This window comes from Podarcis liolepis (genome assembly GCF_965112155.1).
Source record: "Podarcis liolepis genome assembly, chromosome: 7".
Taxonomy (NCBI): Eukaryota; Metazoa; Chordata; class Lepidosauria; order Squamata; family Lacertidae; genus Podarcis; species Podarcis liolepis.
The window spans coordinates 48,086,279-48,105,452 of NC_139561.1; the positions used below are offsets into that span (position 1 = coordinate 48,086,279).

General features: G+C 40.8%; 1 protein-coding gene across 2 annotated transcripts in view; it reads left to right on the forward strand.

Moving 5' to 3' along the window:
- The window catches only part of CDH11 (cadherin 11), a 107,422-nt gene that overhangs the window by 70,861 nt on the left and 17,387 nt on the right, over window positions 1-19,174 (forward strand). For both annotated transcript variants that reach the window (XM_083514961.1, XM_083514962.1), the window contains exons 3-8: window positions 3,835-4,245; window positions 7,320-7,614; window positions 8,277-8,396; window positions 11,217-11,384; window positions 16,580-16,767; window positions 18,127-18,380. In XM_083514961.1, coding sequence (XP_083371087.1) covers window positions 4,018-4,245; window positions 7,320-7,614; window positions 8,277-8,396; window positions 11,217-11,384; window positions 16,580-16,767; window positions 18,127-18,380 — 1,253 coding nt within the window. In that variant the 5' untranslated portion in view covers window positions 3,835-4,017. The remainder of the gene's footprint in view (window positions 1-3,834; window positions 4,246-7,319; window positions 7,615-8,276; window positions 8,397-11,216; window positions 11,385-16,579; window positions 16,768-18,126; window positions 18,381-19,174) is intronic.

Consider the following 19,174-nt stretch of genomic DNA (forward strand, 5'->3'; position numbering starts at 1 on the left):
TCAGGGACCAACTCATGAATCAGTACTGACTGGGCAAGAACAGAAGATAATGGAGGAGGATGCGGTTGCACCTCAAATAATACAAATGGAGAGACCCGAGGCCCTACAGGAGCATAAGCCGCTGTCATTGAAGATTGAAGTTGGAATGGGCCAGGGGGAATCTGGTGTTGAGGAGGTTCCAAACTTTGGAGAGACCTTGAAATATGTTTTTAAATATTTTTTGGATTTTATCGAGGACTGTGGGGAGTGGGACTTTGGGGAATGGGTGGGTTTGATGAAGGGAGATGGAGACAATTCTGGGTTGGAACCCCCCAGAGAAATACTCCTCAATGAGAAAGGAAAGGAATTAAGAAAGAGACCAACAAAAGACAAGGAAAAGGGCAAGTATAAACAAGAAGAAGAAGAAATGCAGAAGGGACATGGAAGAGACTTAAGGGCCTCGGACATAAGGCTTCCAGGTTGATGGACTACATGGATTGGACAGTAAGGATTGGACACGATCCGAGACCAGGAAGATGAGACGTTGGATGAAGATTGGAAGAAAATTTATAAAGGAAACTTTTTATTTAGGGAATTGGCTAAAGATTAATGAATATTAGGGAAAATGTTGGAATGAAACTATATGACTCTAGCAGAAATGATATCAGGAGTTATGTATATTTGAAAACTAAGATTTAAGCTTTAAGGTATTTTAGGGTAAGATAAGGTTAAATAAATTAAGGCAATTTGAATAACAGAATATGGGGAAAGATGGTAAGGATTTGCTGAGCTAATTATTAAGTTAAACTGTCAAGATAATTTTTTTAATTGAGAAAGATGGAAAGAATTTGCTGAAATAATTAATTAAACTAGAATACAAAAAGGGAGGTGTGAGGAGGTCAATGAAACAAGCAAATGGAAGTTATAGATATGTAACTTGGGATCTATGTTGTTTTCTTTTTTCTTGTGTTTTCCATTTTTCTTTTTTTTCTTTTTGTTGTATTGTTGTTTCTTTTTTCCCCTTCTATGTATTACAGTGTTGTTTTTTAAATTTTTTTTCTTTATAACTTTGAAACTACTAATAAATATTATTATTATTTTTTTAAAAAAACACCTGCTGTTGAAAAGGATACAGCTCAGTGATAGAGCATGTAAAGGTTCCAGAGTCATCTCAAAGTTGGGATGGGAAGGAAACCTGTTTGAAACCCTGGAAAGCCATTCCAGTTAGATAAAGCCCAAGCATTTTCTTTTCAGGTCAGTGTCACATGCCATGCTTCTGTTCATAAGCCTGTTCTGTTTCTCCATGAATATGCTTAAACAAACCAGGATGAAAATTCTTACTTAAATACATATTTTATCTCAAATCGTGCATTTTTCATACACACACACACACACACACACACACACACATATATGAATGAATGAGTTTATAGGTGCACTAGAACATCATAGATGTGTTCAAGCCAGTGGATAACTAATTCCTATTGTGCCCATTATTCTGGAAAGTGTGGATCAGCTCAGCTAGTTTTAGAATTCACAAAAATAGTTTCTTTCAGCATCCATACTTCTATTAAGTATAAAATATCCTGGGCTAGCTGGATGAGTGGGCAAACTCTGAGTAAGGCAACTTTCTATGCTCCCATAAGGTGTGTTTTCTTGCCCAGATATTTGATAGAAATGTTTGCAAAACCCAGATAGTTGGTGAGGTAAACCAACAGGAATTGCACTTCTCTGTAGGTCAGCTGAAAATAACCCCCGTGTGCTTTCTCCAGACTGAAAACTTCTGTGTTCCATGCTAGAAAGAAACCCTAGGGTACTGTTGTCATGTCAACAAGACCAGATACAACAGGACTTGAAAAGATTCTGGCCCATTCCTTACCCAACAGAGAGAGATTTACAAAGAAAGGGATTGCAGGCAATTACCACATTAAGCCCTAATTAGTAAATTAAGGATAATGGCTTAGATATGTGGTTAATGTTTTGTGTTTGGTTCTTCATGCCTGAACAACTGATAGTAAACACTTTCATATATCCACACATCTTTTCTATTATTCTAAAGAGTTTCTTGGTAATTACATAATAATCCCAGTAATAAAGTTATACTACATCTTGGCTGTTATTGGAAATATTTGATGATTTTCTTAAACCCATTTGTTGATGGCATCATTTAAAATTAATGGTCTGTGGAAGAAAATTCACTTGTACGTTTCATTTGTCTTCTTTTAATTTCCTCTTATATCTCTCCCCAATCAAACAAAGATAATGAAGAAGAACACCCAAAGCTTCCCTTTGTATGTACTTTCACATGCCCTGAAATACTCCCTTGTGGTGGCTGGAGGAAACTTGGGAGGAGTTTTGATGTGGACCTTCCCCAGTATAGTCCTATTTAGTCACCTTTCTCATGTGGATCGTGTAAGGAGAAGGCCTGCTCTTGTGCTCAGCCAAATTGACTGTAGTTCACCAGCTATGTATTGTCATCTAGTCACATTCTTTGATATTTGGGTTTTACATGCTGAGTGTGTGACTGGAGTAAAAAGCAACTCAGTAAAGGGTGGGTGCTAATGTTTTATTCTTGTTGGAAAGTAATCTGGTGAAAGTGGAAAGGGCAGTAGTGGGTTGATATTTGGCTTTGCTTGCTTCTATGTGTTATAAATATGCACATACAGTGGTAACTCGGGTTAAGTACTTAATTCGGTCCAGAGGTCTGTTCTTAACCTGAAACTGTTCTTAACCTGAAGCACCACTTTAGCTAATGGGGCCTCCTGCTGCCACTGCGCCACCGGAGCCCGATTTCTGTTCTTATCCTGAGGCAAAGTTCTTAACCTGAAGCACTATTTCTGGGTTAGCGGAATGTGTAACCTGAAGCATATGTAACCTGAAGCGTATGTAACCCGAGGTACCACTGTATATATGACTTTCTATGCACTCTACTTGGTGAGTTGATATCATGGTTCTGCAGCCTTAACTCTGGATGCTTGCATTTTGAAAAGGTACTGAGAAGTGGTGAAAGCAAATGCTGACATTAGGTCATGCACATTTGATACAGACAATAGCATCTGCCTTGCTTGCAAAAGGTCCCAGCATCAATCCTTGGTGTGTCCAGGTAGGGCTGGGAAAGGTTTCTGCCTGAATCCCTGGAGAACCATTGCCAATCAGAGTAAACAATGATGAGCTAGATGGGCCAATGGTCGGACTGTTTTCTGTGGCAGCTTTCTACGCTCTTAGTAGAAAAAACAAACAAAAACAGAAGCAAACTCCACTCTTCAATAATCATGAAACGAACTGTAAATGTTTCTAATAACCCGGTGAATCTAGTACAGGGAAAGAAATCATTCATTATAATTAGAATGCATACCTGCAGTTTTAAAGAAGTATTATAATATTCTTTTCCTATTCTACCCGATTTCATTTATTATCTTGCAATCGAAAGAGAGGAAGGATATACATCATCAAAAAAGAAGGCATAGATGTGCATAAAATCATGCATCTTAATATGTATGTATATATATGCACACTGAGAAATAATTACTGTAATTTAAATAGATATGCAATGCATCTCACCATAGTAAGGAAGAGGATAACCAGGTTACTTTGTGTGTCTGCTTAGTTTGCTAACAGTTGATGGGCATCTCCAAGAGTCTATCTCTCCTTTCTTAAGGCTCTTTATCTTTAAAACAGCTCTGAACCAGGCAACACTCCAAATAGAGGAATGTCATTGTAATGTATGACACATTGGCCATGCTAACTTGCTTCACATGACATATTCGAAATGATAATTAACTTATAATTGACACAGTGGGCGAAATTAGCCTGCATTTCTCACCCTCTTTCTTTTTCTCTCTTTCCTCCCTCTAGGAAATAATTTGGGAATCTATCCAGAATTAAAGTGATGCGCTTAAGGAGTGTTTACATCTCATTTATGGAAAAGTACACCTGAAATTTCAAGAGGATTATATTATTCCTTTTTACTCTTCTGGTGGCCCTGTGAGAAGAAGTGTTAGATTTGTGGATACTCTGGTGCCTATACATTAACCAAAAATGAAGGTGGACAACTGTTTACATGCTACCCTTATCTGCCTGGGAATGCTGTGCTTCAGCCTTGCAATAGAGATCGGGAAATTGAATCATTTCAGGCCATCACTCCATGGTCATCATGAAAAAGGAAAGGAAGGGCAAGTTCTCCACCGTTCAAAAAGAGGATGGGTATGGAACCAGTTCTTTGTAATAGAGGAGTATACGGGACCTGATCCTGTTTTAGTGGGAAGGGTAAGAAAGCCTTTATTCTTTATCAGTTGTTGCATTTTACCTCTTTAGGAACTATTAAGCTGCAGTTCTATAAATCTGTGGTCCTCCAGATGTTGTTGGATGTCAGCAGGGGCGCCGACTTATAAAAAATATTGGGGGGGGGCCATACCGGGGTCCATACTGGCGGCAGGATGGCAGTGGTGCTTTTGCATGCAAGAACCGGCCTGCCCTCCCCAGGCTACGCGCCGGGAGGCGGCCACCCCCTCCTACCAACGTCACCTTAGCCGAACCCAGAAAAAAAGCCCCGCTCCGGCGGCGGGAACTCCTGTCCCCTCCATTCTCCCCTCACCCCGGTCCCTCGCCGGCGACGAATACGCCGTTCCTCGGCCCCGCAGCTCCATTCCTTTCTAAAGTCCCGCCGCTGGGGGTCTTCCTCTGACTGACCGACCTGCCCGCCCCTTCTCAGGAGCTCCCGGTCACTTTGGGAGGCGCGCGCCGGAGTCCCCTGCGCGGTTTTTGGCAAGGTGCCTAATAATTTTCTTAAATTATTGGGGGGGCAGAGCCCCCCAAACGAATTTTTGAGGGGGCTCAGGCCCCATGGAGTCGGCGCCTATGGATGTCAGTTCCCATTATCTGCTGCCCCTATATATTCTGCTGCCTGAGGCGGTTGCCTCACCTTGCCTCATAGCTGGGCCAGCCTTGCATCAGAGTCCCTCTGATGCCCTCCCAAGGACCATATCCTCCAGAGACAGAGCTATCTTTTGAAATGTGCACATCTTTGTATTTTGTAACGCAGTCCTCTAACCAAATAATGTGTCCATTAGAGGAAAGAGTACACAAAAATGCATATATTGGTGAAAATAACATGCAGAAGTGCATCATAGCAAGTAAAATTGCTTGCAAAACGGTGTATATTTGGCAAAACTACATACAAAAATGTACATATTTGGCAACATGAGAGCCAATTCCTGCGGTTTGAGTGGTCTTTGGTCCCCCCAATAAATATTAGAGGGTGTAGGGCCCCCAAAATTGATGGACACTGCCATTCAAATCATATGCATACACTGTGTCATGTGATCAATTATGTGGGGCGGGACTTCCTGCCCCCTGCATATTTTATTCAAGTTGGCACCCCTGTTTGGAAAAGTGTGTGTTAAAATGGTGACAAATCTTTGTAAGGACTTTTTAAATTTAAATATGCCTATTGATGCATTTCAGTTGAAAAAATGAGAGAAACGGAAATTAACTGAAATTGACCCATCCTAAATTTACCCCTGGATTGAACCTAGAACCTTCTGCATGCAAAGCAGCCAACCCACCATTGAGTGATAGTCCTTCCTCAGTCTTTCTCTGCTTGTCTGTATTCCCCTTTCCAGGGGAAGGTTCTTCGTGTGTATGAGCATGATGGATGATCAACATTTGTGTGGCAGCTCACATGACAGAGCACTCAGATGACTTCTCTATCACAAAAGCAGTAGAACCAGACTTTAAAAAGTCATCCTTGATAGAAGAAAACTGTGTTCATACTTGGGTTGCAGCCTGCATTTGCTCTTACCCAGAATGCAACCTATTTTTCCAAGTTATAACAGAATGATGTAAGCTGCCCTGCTTACATCAAAGGACCAGCACCAGCATTAAACAGCAGGAACGGATTAACCACACTGAGTGACAATTCTTCACTATTGTACCAGCTTGAACATTTGAGGAAGCGAAGATGGTTCCCAGTCTTATACATTACTTTTTTCATATCAATTCACAGAGCCAATGCCTATAAGCATTATGAAAGTGAAGGAAGGCAAGTGGGGCTCCGATTTCATTTTATACTTTAATTGCTTTAGTCCCATTCATTAAAATATCACAATGGGCATTAAGTAGCTGAGAAATTGGAAATGAGGTGGAAGCCAATGGGTGGTTCATTTTTTGCAGCCCCATGCTTCACATATCTCATTTTTTAAAAAGTTCAGATTAAAAAAAGTATCTGATGAATATAAAACCTTTCATAAAAGATACTCTGCTTTTGCCTCTTAATCTCAACAACTAATAATTTTACTTTCCACATTGCCCCCCCCCCCAAAAAAAATCCCAAGTACATTTTGAACTAATCCTTAATTCACTTTGTGAATTCTTTCTTCAGGCTATTTAAAATTACTTGCTCATTATATCCATGGCAGAGATGCCCAGAAGCATAATAGAACAGGAGTGTAGAACCCTTTTTCAGCCTAGGATTCCCTTCTGGGCAAACCTTTCTGAGGCCACATGGCAGTGGTGGGCTAAGGGTTAAGGTTTTACTTTGTACAGTAAGCGCTCTCTCTCTCTCTCTCTCTCTCTCTCACACACACACACACACACACACACACAGAGCTCTATCCTGCATCCAGACAAGGAAGAGGCTGAGGAGAAGGTGTAGCCTAGGGAGAGTCCCAAGGGGGCCATAGAAAGACACATTGGGTTATCAGACTCTCTGCCCGTGCTACGGAAAATCAGTTTCTGGAAACAAATAAATTCTGAGTACATATCTGGTTTCAGCCCAATAAATTTACAATATATGGGCAAAAGAAATCTGGGAACCCCAAAAAATGCCATTAATATGTTCAAGTCAGTGTGTTGATAAAAAGCATCTTCAAATAATAATAATAGTAATAGTAGGAGTAGTAATAGTAATAGTAATGATGACAGTAATAATTTTCTTATTTATGCCCGACTCATGTTTGTGGGTTGCCCCAGCTACTCTGGGCAGCTTCCAACATGAATAAAAACATAATGAAACATCAAACATTAAAAACTTCCCATTACAGGGATTCGGAGAAAGGGATTAGAAGAAAAAAAAACCATGGAGGGTAATGCTATCAGTGACTCCAGATCACAATGTCAGTATTATCTCCAGTATCAGAGGCAACATGTAGCTGAATACCAGTTGTTGGAACTGCTTTTGCACTCCTGTCCTGCTTGCAGACTTCCCAGAAGCATCTAGTTGCTCACTCTGAGAACAGAATGCTGGACTAGGTAGGCTTTCAGCCTCATCCATCAAAGCTCTTATGTACTTAACATTTTCTTGGCTTTGAAAACAATATGTGTGTATATCTTGCATTTTGCAGCTTCATTCGGACATCGATTCTGGTGACGGGAACATAAAATACATTCTCTCAGGTGAAGGAGCGGGAATCATTTTTGTCATTGATGACAAATCAGGGAACATCCATGCAACAAAGACACTGGATCGGGAAGAAAGAGCTCAGTACACATTAACGGCACAAGCTGTGGACAGGAATACCAACCGACCTCTGGAACCACCCTCAGAATTCATTGTGAAAGTTCAAGATATCAATGACAACCCCCCTGAATTTTTACATGAAAACTACCATGCCAATGTACCAGAGAGGTCTAATGTAGGTAAGTAACAGAAAACTTGAAATAACAATTAGTTCTCAGGCTGACAAATGAATTTCTAGGACAATCGCTATTGACCTGATCATCAATTATGGTTTACGCTTAGGACATGAAATTTTCATTCATGCTTATTTTTCACAAATAGGATATCCGTGAGTAAACTTGTGTCTTGACTAGGGATGTCAGAGAATTCTGATGAAAGCACCAGTGGGAGCAGAAATTGCCAATTTTAGGTTCTAAACCTCATGTCAAAGAGAAGTCAATCTAGCAATTACTATACATATAATTGCCAGATACCATGAAATGTTGTTTTAATGAGAGGGAGCCTCTAATAAACACCCCAAATAGTAATATTAAGCAATTGCCAATGAGGTAAAAGGTGATTCAATATAATTTACTGAACAGTGTAATTCAAATAATTCATTGGACAGAGATTTCCTATACCACAGCTGGTGGGTAACCAGTGGTGGTTCACTAATAAGACCTCATCTAGAGAGTTTGGAGTTTTCCAGTGCTTAATTAGTACATAATCTCCCAATCATGTAGTTTTGTTTTTTAAATAAAAATGAATTTTGAAAATGTTATCCATGCTTAAATCTGACATTTATAGCTTTAACATGCTTACTTAAATCCTGAAATGTATCACCACACCTTTCTGTTTTCAGGTACATCTGTTATTCAGGTGACTGCCTCAGATGCTGATGATCCCACCTATGGAAATAGTGCCAAACTTGTTTACAGCATCCTTGAAGGTCAGCCGTACTTTTCTGTGGAAGCACAGACAGGTGAGCAATTCTTTTTTGCTACAAGAGAAAGGTGCTTCCTGCACTCCCCAGGGTAACCAGAGCAATGCATCTTTACAAATCTGGAAATATGGTGATCAGACCTGAGCATAAATGAAAATCCAGATACTAATTCATTTTTTAAAAAGAATGGGCATGTCTATCATTCTTTATATTGCTGTGGCAAGTCCTGATACCCTTTAACAGCTGCACCAACATAATGGCATAGAACAGTGGTAGCACATCTGCTTTGCATGTAGAAAGCCCCAGATTAAACCCCTGGTACCTCCAGAGAGTCCCATGGACTGCAAGAAGATCAAACCTATCCATTCTTAAGGGAATCAGCCCTGAGTGCTCACTGGAAGGACAGATCCTGAAACTGAGCCTCCAATACTTTGGCCACCTCATGAGAAGAGACGACTCCCTGGAAAAGACCCTGATGTTGGGAAAGATTGAGGGCACAAGGAGAAGGGGACGACAGAGGACAAGATGTTTGGACAGTGTTCTCGAAGCTACTAACATGAGTTTGACCAAACTGTGGGAGGCAGTGGAAGAGAGGAGTGCCTGGTGTGCTCTGGTCCATGGGGTCACGAAGAGTCGGGCATGACTAAACGACTAAACAACAACAAACAACACCTCCAGAAAGGACTCTGAATGTCCTCTGTCTGAAGCCCTGGAGAGTCGCTTCCAGACTGAGCTACATGGACTAATGGCCTGACTCAGTGTAAGATAGTATCCTGTATTCCCAGAAGCTTTCAACCACAGATTCCATAATTATTGACCACTGACTACATGTGATGGGAATCCAAAATACCTAGTGATAACCAGGCTGGGGAAGGCTGCTTTAGAAGAAAGGATGAAGTACCAACAATGGGGGGGGGGTACTTCTTCCTATTACCAAAGACCATGTGATTTATCTTTGTAATTTATAGGAGCCTGTCTATAGGAACCTTAAAATCTGCCATTGGGAGCATTTGCTTAGTTCTGACTGAGCAGTAATTAATGTCCTGGACTTAGACTAAAAATCCAAACTAAAAACATTTTTGAATATGTGCAGTCTGATTTTGCTATAGAGCTGTAGAAGAATCTCTGAGGGGAAATGTCATTTGATATGTAACACATTCAAGCATTGTGAGAGAGGCACATTCATATTCTGAACCACCTAGTTACAAACTTTGACAGCACCATTACTTTTCAGTTGTAGATACAGTCTGACATTTCATATCAACAACTGGCTCCAGACAATGGTTGTGCAACACGCAATTCACCAAGCAAAAGCCGTCTATTAACAATGTATTTTAGCCTGCCAAATGCTTGGGATGTGCAGACCTGTATTTTTCCTAGTCCGTAACACTTCTGCATGTCTTCACCTCTGTCTATCCCATTTCCACATTTAACTTTGGAGTTGCTTTCTTAAAATACTGAATATATAAATTAAATAAAAATCTACATGAAAAGTCACTTTTAAATATGTATTCTTAACAGACTTCCTTAATTTTAAAGATGTACTCGTTGTTTCTTGAATGGAGAACTGTACTCTAATAAAGTCTGTACTCAAATTTAGAACAGGAACAGAGAGTGTGTCTATATTTAACCAGGATTATTCCGGTAGCATATCCTGGCTTCATCATTGTTCTTCCCTGTTATCATGTTTAGAGCTGTTTATATATGACTTCCAGTTTCTCAAAAGTTTTCTTTCTTCACAAAAGAAACTTCCATTTTTTCTCCCTCTTTCTCAGGGCACTCAATCTTTTTAAAAATATTTTTTGTGGGCACTGGATTGGATTTATCATATTCAGGTCGCTATGGGTGTGTGTGTGCTCCCATTAAACATTTCTCCAGCATTCTGCAGCTTTCCAAGATGCCTATTCTTCCTGATATCAAAAAATCCCCATGGGATAAATTACCTGATAATGTCTTCCCCTGAGCTTTATTTGAAGTATCGTAAGCCAGGCAGGCTTGCTACTGAGTACATGAGTTCAGTGCGGTCACTGGTTTTATTTTAAAGGGAAGTCTAGATCATGGGAGAGTACAGGACTCTAGAGAGATGATTTGTAGGATGAAAGAAAGGACAGTCACATACACCTCTTGGCCACCTTGATAGTAGCCCACCCAGCATAATTTCTCTGAATTTTTTCTCTCCCCTTTCGTAATCTTCAAATACAATCTATTTTCTCATTAACTGGTGCAGAATAGCTGGGAAATGAGAAATTGTTGGCACAGAAATTGACATTGAAATACTTTATTGTCACTTGTACAACTTGTATACAGTGAGATTACATGAGCAACCCCCACTCAGCTCTCTTAGTCTTAACTCTCCTCGTTTACTGACATACACCCACCAAACCCAAAAGTCAGTTGCCCTGTTGTTATTATTTTTTTCATTCAGCAGCCTAACAGCTCACGGATAGAAGCTGTTCTTTACCCTGTTGGTGTGACTAATCATGCTTCTATATCTTCTGCCTGAGGGGAGCTGATCAAGAAAGTGCCGGCCAGGGTGTGACTCATCCCTGAGAATTTTCCTCACTCTCCTGAGGCAACGTTCTTCCGCTATTTCATCTAGCGGATTCACAGGAATGCCCATAATATCTTGTGCTGGACATACCAGTCACAAGCTCTCACCAAAATCTCCTGATGCAAGGGATAGGATCTGAACAGCTGAATATTACCCAGCCCATGTTGGGCTCATTCTCCCCTTGCTGGCAGTTGCTAGCTATGAGGAATCTGGACCAGTGCTGATGCATCTGAATATGTATGGTTCTCAGTGTAGAGCAGATGTCTAAAGAATGTTTTCTGAACCCTCCTTCTGTCTTTTACCTGCAGGTATTATTAGAACTGCCCTTCCCAACATGGACAGAGAAGCAAAGGAAGAATATCATGTTGTCATACAAGCAAAGGACATGGGAGGACACATGGGAGGGCTCTCAGGGACAACCAAAGTGACAATTACACTTACTGATGTCAATGACAACCCGCCAAAGTTCCCGCAGAGTAAGTAAAGAGCATCAGAAGAGCCCTGTTGAATCATACCAAAGGCCTATGCCAGGCATAGGCAAACTCTGGCCCTCCAAATGCTTGGGACTACAGTTCCCATCATCCCTGGCCACTTGTCCTGTTAGCTAGGGATGATGGGAATTGTAGTCCCAAACATCTGGAGGGCCGGAGTTTGCCTATGCCTGGCCTGTGCAGTCCAGCATCACCCTCTTTCTCATGGTCAGTGAGATGATTCTGGATAACCCATAAGCAATACCTTTTCCCCACTGTTGCTACACAAACACACACACAAGTCACTAGTATTTGGTGGCATACTACCTATGAACTAGGAGGTTCCTTATAGCCGCCATGGATAATAGCCATTTAGGGATCTATTTCCCTTGCTGTTCCCTTTTAGCAAGCAGTATTCAGTAGTGAACAGACTCTGAAGTTGGTGTTGCAAGCCTTCTTAAGAATAATGCAGTGGGTTAGGTATTCAGAAAATCACTATCAAAGAACACATGGAATGTCAGCTGGGTATCTTGGCCATCCTGCCTAAGTGCAGTCCTAGAAAGTCTACTCAAAAGTAAAATCTCGTTGATCTTAATGGGGACTACATTTAGGTAAGAGTTTCTGGGATCATTGCAGACCAATCCAAAACCAATTAAAAAATGGCATTCTAAAAACAGTTTAAAACTCATTTTTAAAAAATCCTCTGCTTTCAAACTAATTATTTCCGGTTTGCCAGGGACATGACTTTAAGCCATCGTGTCCCTGGGTAAACCAGAATAGTTTAGGACAAATGGTGAGTGAGACTGACACACCTCACTAAGAAGGGCATTCCACAAGGGAACAAACACTGAGAAGACCCACTGGGCCTCCATGACTGATTTCAGGGCCCAATAAACATGATAGTGGGGAAAGCACTCTTTTAAGCACTTGGGTACCAAGCTGTTTAGGGCTTGTATGTTAGTGCTAATACTTTGAATCTGGCCTGGTAGCTTAGGCAGAATTTATCAGTATCACTTGAGCTCCTCTGCCTCACCCTTAAATATGTAGACACATCTATATCAAATTGAGTTTAGGAGTCATTCTCAAGACACCCTCTTTAAAAAGTGGGGAGGCAAGCTTAGTCATAAAAGGATTAAACCACTTCCTAGTGACTCACAGTGAATTGTTGTTGTTTTCCCCATCAAAGGCAAGATTAAAACCCAGGGGGAGGTTTTGTGCTTTGTGTCTCACTTTCAAAACATACCGGACAATGATGTTTTAAAAACATACTCCCACTGAGATCAATGGGATGTGGCAAAGACTTTTGTGGAAAGCACTGGAAAAACCTGTTAAATGAGACAGTTGAGACTGCACTGGATGAAAGCAATAAAAATATACTTGTGGGGGGGGGGGGAATATCCATTGTAACAAGAGAGGGATGAAAGAAATGGAATCTCACTTCTTCTAGATTGTATATTTATGAGTTTGTGCACACTATGAAACTGACAAGGACACTGTTCTTAAAAGCAATCTCTGTTTAGATTTCATTTCTGTCCCAGTGATGCACAACAATTACATCAGCTGTTTTTCTGTGAATTATCTGACTTTTGGAGGCCCTGATTTCTTAAGTTTTTTGAGGGTTAGGTTGTTGGTTTGGATTGTGAATATCTATGCTCAAAGTATGGCATGTCAAAAATGAAGTGTGCAAACATAATTTTTGGGCCCTGTCCTTCTTTGAAATGCACACAAAAAGAAGGTGTGAATAAATGTTCTGAAACCACCCTGGGAGTTGAAGGTTGTTCTGTGATTTGTTTTTAATGTAATTTTCTCTGGATTTCTGCAGTAACACCTGCAGCATAAATTACAGCCTTCGTGTCACAATATATTCTGCATGGTCTTATAGTGCTCGTGACTGAGATTAAGACATGCATAATTGGAAGGTAATTTTCTATAATTGGTTTACAGGTGAATGAGGTGTAGTTTACAGGCTCTTGTCAGGATTGTTGGAAATAAATTCTCGAAATGCAGTGTGCTGTAGTGGTTAGTGTACCAGATTAGAACCAGTGGGATGTTGGTTCAAATCCCCCCTCAGCTATGAAGCTTGGGAAAATCACTATCTCTCTCTCATTCTAATTTACCTCAGAGGGTTGTTATGAGGACAGCAAGGACAAGGGTATATTGTTGGTTGTGTCAGCTGTGCTGACAGAACTTGTACTGAGGGGTAGGATAACAATTTACTTAACCAACCAACCAACCAACCAACCAACCAAACAAACAAACAAACAATAAACCTTAATAAGAGCTAGCTTCTTAATCTTCATCTCAAATTGGAAAGCATACCTCATTGGACTTGAATATATTCATAAGGGCTAAGCAAAACTCAGGGAGGGGGGTTCTTTTCAAGAACATTAGAAATATAAATATAAAACAGAATCAGTAATTTGAAAACATATATGCCTACTAAAATCAGATTACATGCCAAACTTGCATACTTAGCTAGGTTTTCTGGAACAGAAAACGTTTTAGCACACGCTGAAAATAATGTAGTGTAGTTGTCTGCCTACTGTAAATAATGCAGTGAGAGTATTTATTAATGGGCAGGGATTTAGGCGGTAAGCTCTTTGGCTCATCATTCTTGCCTTTGGAACTCAATAAAATGGCAAGCACATTGATGATTTTATATCCCAATTTTAAGAAAAATTAGCTCCAGACCTTACTGTTGCATTTTTAAGTCTGAAAATATGGTGGCAAAAAATAGCAAAGAAGGCAAGTGAAGTATAGCTCAAATGCACTGTGGTTTTTTTCAAATGCAAATTAGCGCTGGTAGTAACACTGCAAATGGGTTCCATTTTAAATTCCTCTCTGGGCAGCTGACAATCTGTGCTAAGCCTTACCACGAGGGTCAAGCTGAAGTTATTTTTTGAAGGGAGGATAAAATAACACCTTCCAGTTGGTCTGCTAATCCACTGCACATAAATATAGCAACTGGTGAGCAGGTCACAGACAATGAAGTCATCATGTAAAGGTTGGGGAGGAAATAATTTCATCCTTGCTTGGTGAACCTTGGGTATGAAGCCAACATGTCCACTGATTCTCTGTTGTTGAGCATTCACCTAAAATACACATAGAATCATAGAATCATAGAATCATAGAGTTGGAAGAGACCACAAGGGCCATCGAGTCCAACCCCCTGCCAAGCAGGAAACACCATCAGAGCACTCCTGACATATGGTTGTCAAGCCTCTGCTTAAAGACCTCCAAAGAAGGAGACTCCACCACACTCCTGGGCAGCAAATTCCACTGTCGAACAGCTCTTACTGTCAGGAAGTTCTTCCTAATGTTTAGGTGGAATCTTCTTTCTTGTAGTTTGGCTCCATTGCTCCGTGTCCGCTTCTCTGGAGCAGCAGAAAACAACCTTTTTCCCTCCTCTATGTGACATCCTTTAATATATTTGAACATGGCTATCATATCACCCCTTAACCTCCTCTTCTCCAGGCTAAACATGCCCAGCTCCCTTAGCCGTTCCTCATAAGGCATCGTTTCCAGGCCTTTGACCATTTTGGTTGCCCTCCTCTGGACACGTTCCAGTTTGTCAGTGTCCTTCTTGAATTGTGGTGCCCAGAACTGGACACAGTACTCCAGGTGAGGTCTGACCAGAGCAGAATACAGTGGCACTATTACTTCCCTTGATCTAGATGCTATACTCCTATTGATGAGGCCCAGAATTGCATTGGCTTTTTTAGCTGCCGCGTCACACTGTTGGCTCATGTCAAGTTTGTGGTCAACCACGACTCCTAGATCCTTTTCACATGTACTGCTCTCAAGCCAGGTGTCACCCATCTTGTATTTGTGCCTCTCATTTTTTTTGCCCAAGTGCAATACTTTACATTTCTCCCTGTTAAAATTCATCTTGTTTGTTTTGGCCCAGTTTTCTAATCTGTCAAGGTCGTTTTGAAGTGTAATCCTGTCCTCTGGGGTGTTAGCCACCCCTCCCAGTTTGGTGTCATCTGCAAATTTGATCAGGATGCCCTTGAGTCCATCATCCAAGTCGTTGATAAAGATGTTGAATAAGACCGGGCCCAAGACAGAACCCTGTGGCACCCCACTAGTCACTCTTCTTGTGGTCAACCACATGCCAGGCCTAAGGGAAACTCTCTAACCCTGTCAGGTGTAAAACACTGGTAGATCCCTTAACCCAATAATGTCTCACTTCCCCTACAATTTTCTCTTCCACTTCCTTATCTTTCTGTACTCAGTGCCCACCGCAAAAAATAGAGGGATCCTAAGGCCTCCCCCCACAAACATCCTTATTCAGTCCCTTCAACAAATGACCACCATAAGGAGAGAGGGAAGGAGGGAGGGTGCTGCAAATTCACAAGGAGCAAGACAATGTGGGAGGAGAAGGCTTATAAAGCCAATCTCCCCCCGTTTCCCTATTGGTCATCAGGCCTCATTTTAGAGAGAGCCGGGTGACGGCAAATATGCTCCCACCTTAGGTGCAGGAATGGGATTCACGAGTAAACCATCGTGTAGAAGCCAGACATTTCTAAGCACCCATCCCAACTCCTTGAGGTTTCGTAAGGCCAGAATGAAGGTTGGAGGTCAGATGGAATGTGTAGTTTGCGGGTAATGGGTACTCTAAATCACAATACCTTTGAGAAGCACCAAAGGTTTTTAAGGTTGTTGTCATCATGCTCTGCCTGTTTGGGGCTGGTGTGGGTTATAATATTGTTATTGCATTGCACTAGATTTGATCTGTTTTGACATGTCTACCAAGAAAGCCCTGAACGTCTGCCAAATAACTCCTATGCATTTGGGAGGATTATTGAATGTGTTATGGAGGGCACTTCCAGTTCACCATCAAACCATGTGATCTGAAACTGCATTCTTAAGTACACTCAACACTTTCATGTAACTGTGCATTGCAGAGGAAAATGAGTAGTGGCAGGTAGACTGTCAGTAGGTCTATACAGAAGTGCCCAACATACATAAGTTATTTCCAGATGCTGTGGGATTCTGATCACCCCTGGCCATAAGCCATGCTGGCTGTGGCATATGGTAGTCCACTGGAGGACAGCACATTGACTACTTCTGCTCTTTGAGATGTCTTGAGTTTTAGCACTTTCAGTGCTGCCTTTTGCACATATAGATTAAGCAAGTGAAAAGAATGCACGTAAAGAAACTAATAATGGCTCATTTATTAATAAATGCTATTTGCCTAGGTGTTTATCAGATGTCAATATCAGAAGCAGCCATCCCAGGGGAGGAAGCTGGAAGGGTGAAGGCCAAAGATCCAGATATTGGAGAAAATGGCTTAGTAACTTACAACATTATTGATGGAGACGGTATAGAGATGTTTGAAATTACAACCGATTATGAGACTCAGGAAGGGGTTGTGAAGCTTAAGAAGGTAAGCAATGCGATCCTTTCATTCCTGTTAATGGATAATATACTTCATTTTCTTCCCATGCCTTGCAGAAACTATAATAGCCATAGATTATTGCTCATGGTAAGAAAATCACAGCAAATGCAGTTTTGGATAATTTGTTTATGAAGCTATGATTAACTTCCAGCATCCCATTTTACTGTTATCTGCTAATGCCTGGAGCCAGAATGGAAGGAAAGAGATTATGAGAAGAAAGCATTGATGCATAGAAGCTTCTTAACATCTTTTTAAAGTGAAGAAAGTACATTCTTCTTTTACTGATCTTCCACTTGAGAAATCAACACCATTCGTTCTTCAAAGCCTATTGCGTATTAACTTGGAAATAAATGATAGGATTGCTTTGGTTATAATCAAGCATTCATTTTCAAGTTGGCAGTACGGTGTGAATTTTCGGATAATGTGAAAATTACAAGAGATTTCTTTTTGTGCCTGCTTTTCTGATGAAAACTTAATTTCTGCTGTCAATATTCCTTCCAAATGCATTCAGTGCTGAGAGAAAGAAAGGGGGAGATGGGAAGAAAGGAAGCCTAGGCTGAACGGCATTATATTCCCATCAAGAGATTCAACCAGCCTAAGCCACTTATCTGGTTTCTGCTTGCAATTCAAAAATGAATTCTTTTATTGTACAGCTGATGTCACTGCTGAAATCAATCTGAACATCTAATAATGCTAAATCCCAAATGAAAGTAGCTATGCTCAGTGTCATTAATGACAAACTTTTAACAACACTGCAAACTGGTTTCCCAGTATACTTTACTTGGGCCGACTGCTTCTCAGGATGTCCTAAGAGGCCACCAACTTGCATGGCTTTAAAAGAGGATTGGACAAACTCATGGAGTATATGGCTATCAGTGGCTACAAGCAATGGTGACCATCTTATATTTTCACTGCCAGAGGCAGTATGCCTCTGAATAGCAGTTGCTGAGAATCACAGATGGGGAGCATGCTGTTGCTCTCAACCTCTGCTTGTGGGCTTCTCGTGGCCATCAGGTTGGCCACTGTGAGAACAGATTTCCAAGCAGGATTAAACCTGGGCAGAAATAAGTGGATATCAGTACTAGGAATGAGGAGAAATTTGATGTAGTCTGTGTTTGCCGAAACAATACGCAAACCAAAACACAGTCATCCTTGGAGATTTGCACTTCTCCAAATTTTGCAATGCAGTTTTCCAAGCAAAACTTCTACAAAACTGCATATATTCATGAAAAAGCAGTAAAATGAATTTTTGTTTGTGACTCTGTGTACGCACGCACACACACACTTGACTTCTGTAAAAATTGCCATAGCACTGATTCTAATATGCCATGTTTCTGTCTTTTTCAGCATCTTGATTATGAAACCAAAAGGACCTACAGCTTGAAGGTAGAGGCAGCCAATATACACATTGACCCAAAGTTCATCAGCAATGGACCATTCAAGGATACTGTAACCGTGAAAATTAATGTGGAGGATGCTGATGAGCCACCAATATTTTTAGCACCATCGTATATTCTGGAAGTAGAAGAGAATTTGGGCCCTGGTGCTCCAGTTGGGAGGGTTCATGCCAAAGACCCTGATGCAAAAAACAGCCTTATAAGGTATGCTTGCAAAATGGGAAGGATGGTTTCAGTGATGCCCTTATGGAAATCCCCCAAATGGCAATTTAAAAACCTGTAAAGCCATGTTGTATATATTTCCATTGTCTTGTTTGAGTTAAGCCATCCTTCTCTCCTCTCTGCCTTCTCTGGTCTCCCCCCCCCAAAAAAAAAAATCAACAAGAATCTGGGCCAGAAAAGAAAAATCTGTGCCCCAATTTCATTAATTCTTGCAACTGGAAAGTAACCCCCTACCCAGGGGGTGCTTTGAAAAATAACTCAGGGATGTGGTCTCAGTGCAGCCAAGATCTGCAATCTGATCATAATGGCATAACAAGCCAGGCAATTGCAGCCTTCGATAACATCACACTACATACATTGTACCAATGTTAACTATAAAGGGCACATCTGTTTTATGCTATAATAACAGTATCAAAAGAGATGCCAGATTCCATAAAAGTTTCAGTTTTATTATGCTTTTTATATCCAACTTGTTCAGATGCCAACTGCAATGTCCAAGACTATGGAGTCAGAGTGCATACAGTTTCCCAAGACCTTAACACAGTTATCTTAGCTAATAAAGAGGCTGTATAGATAAATGTACAGTTAATGAACTAGCAATGTTTCAATAAACTGGCAAACCATGAAGCATAAAATGATGTAAATTAAGCTGACACTGGTTGTTTCCAAAATGACTTCATGGGAAATTTGAAAACATATGTGGGGGAAAATGGGTTGCATCCAAATAAGTCCTATTCAGAGCAGACCCATTGAAATTAATAAACTCAAGTTAGTCA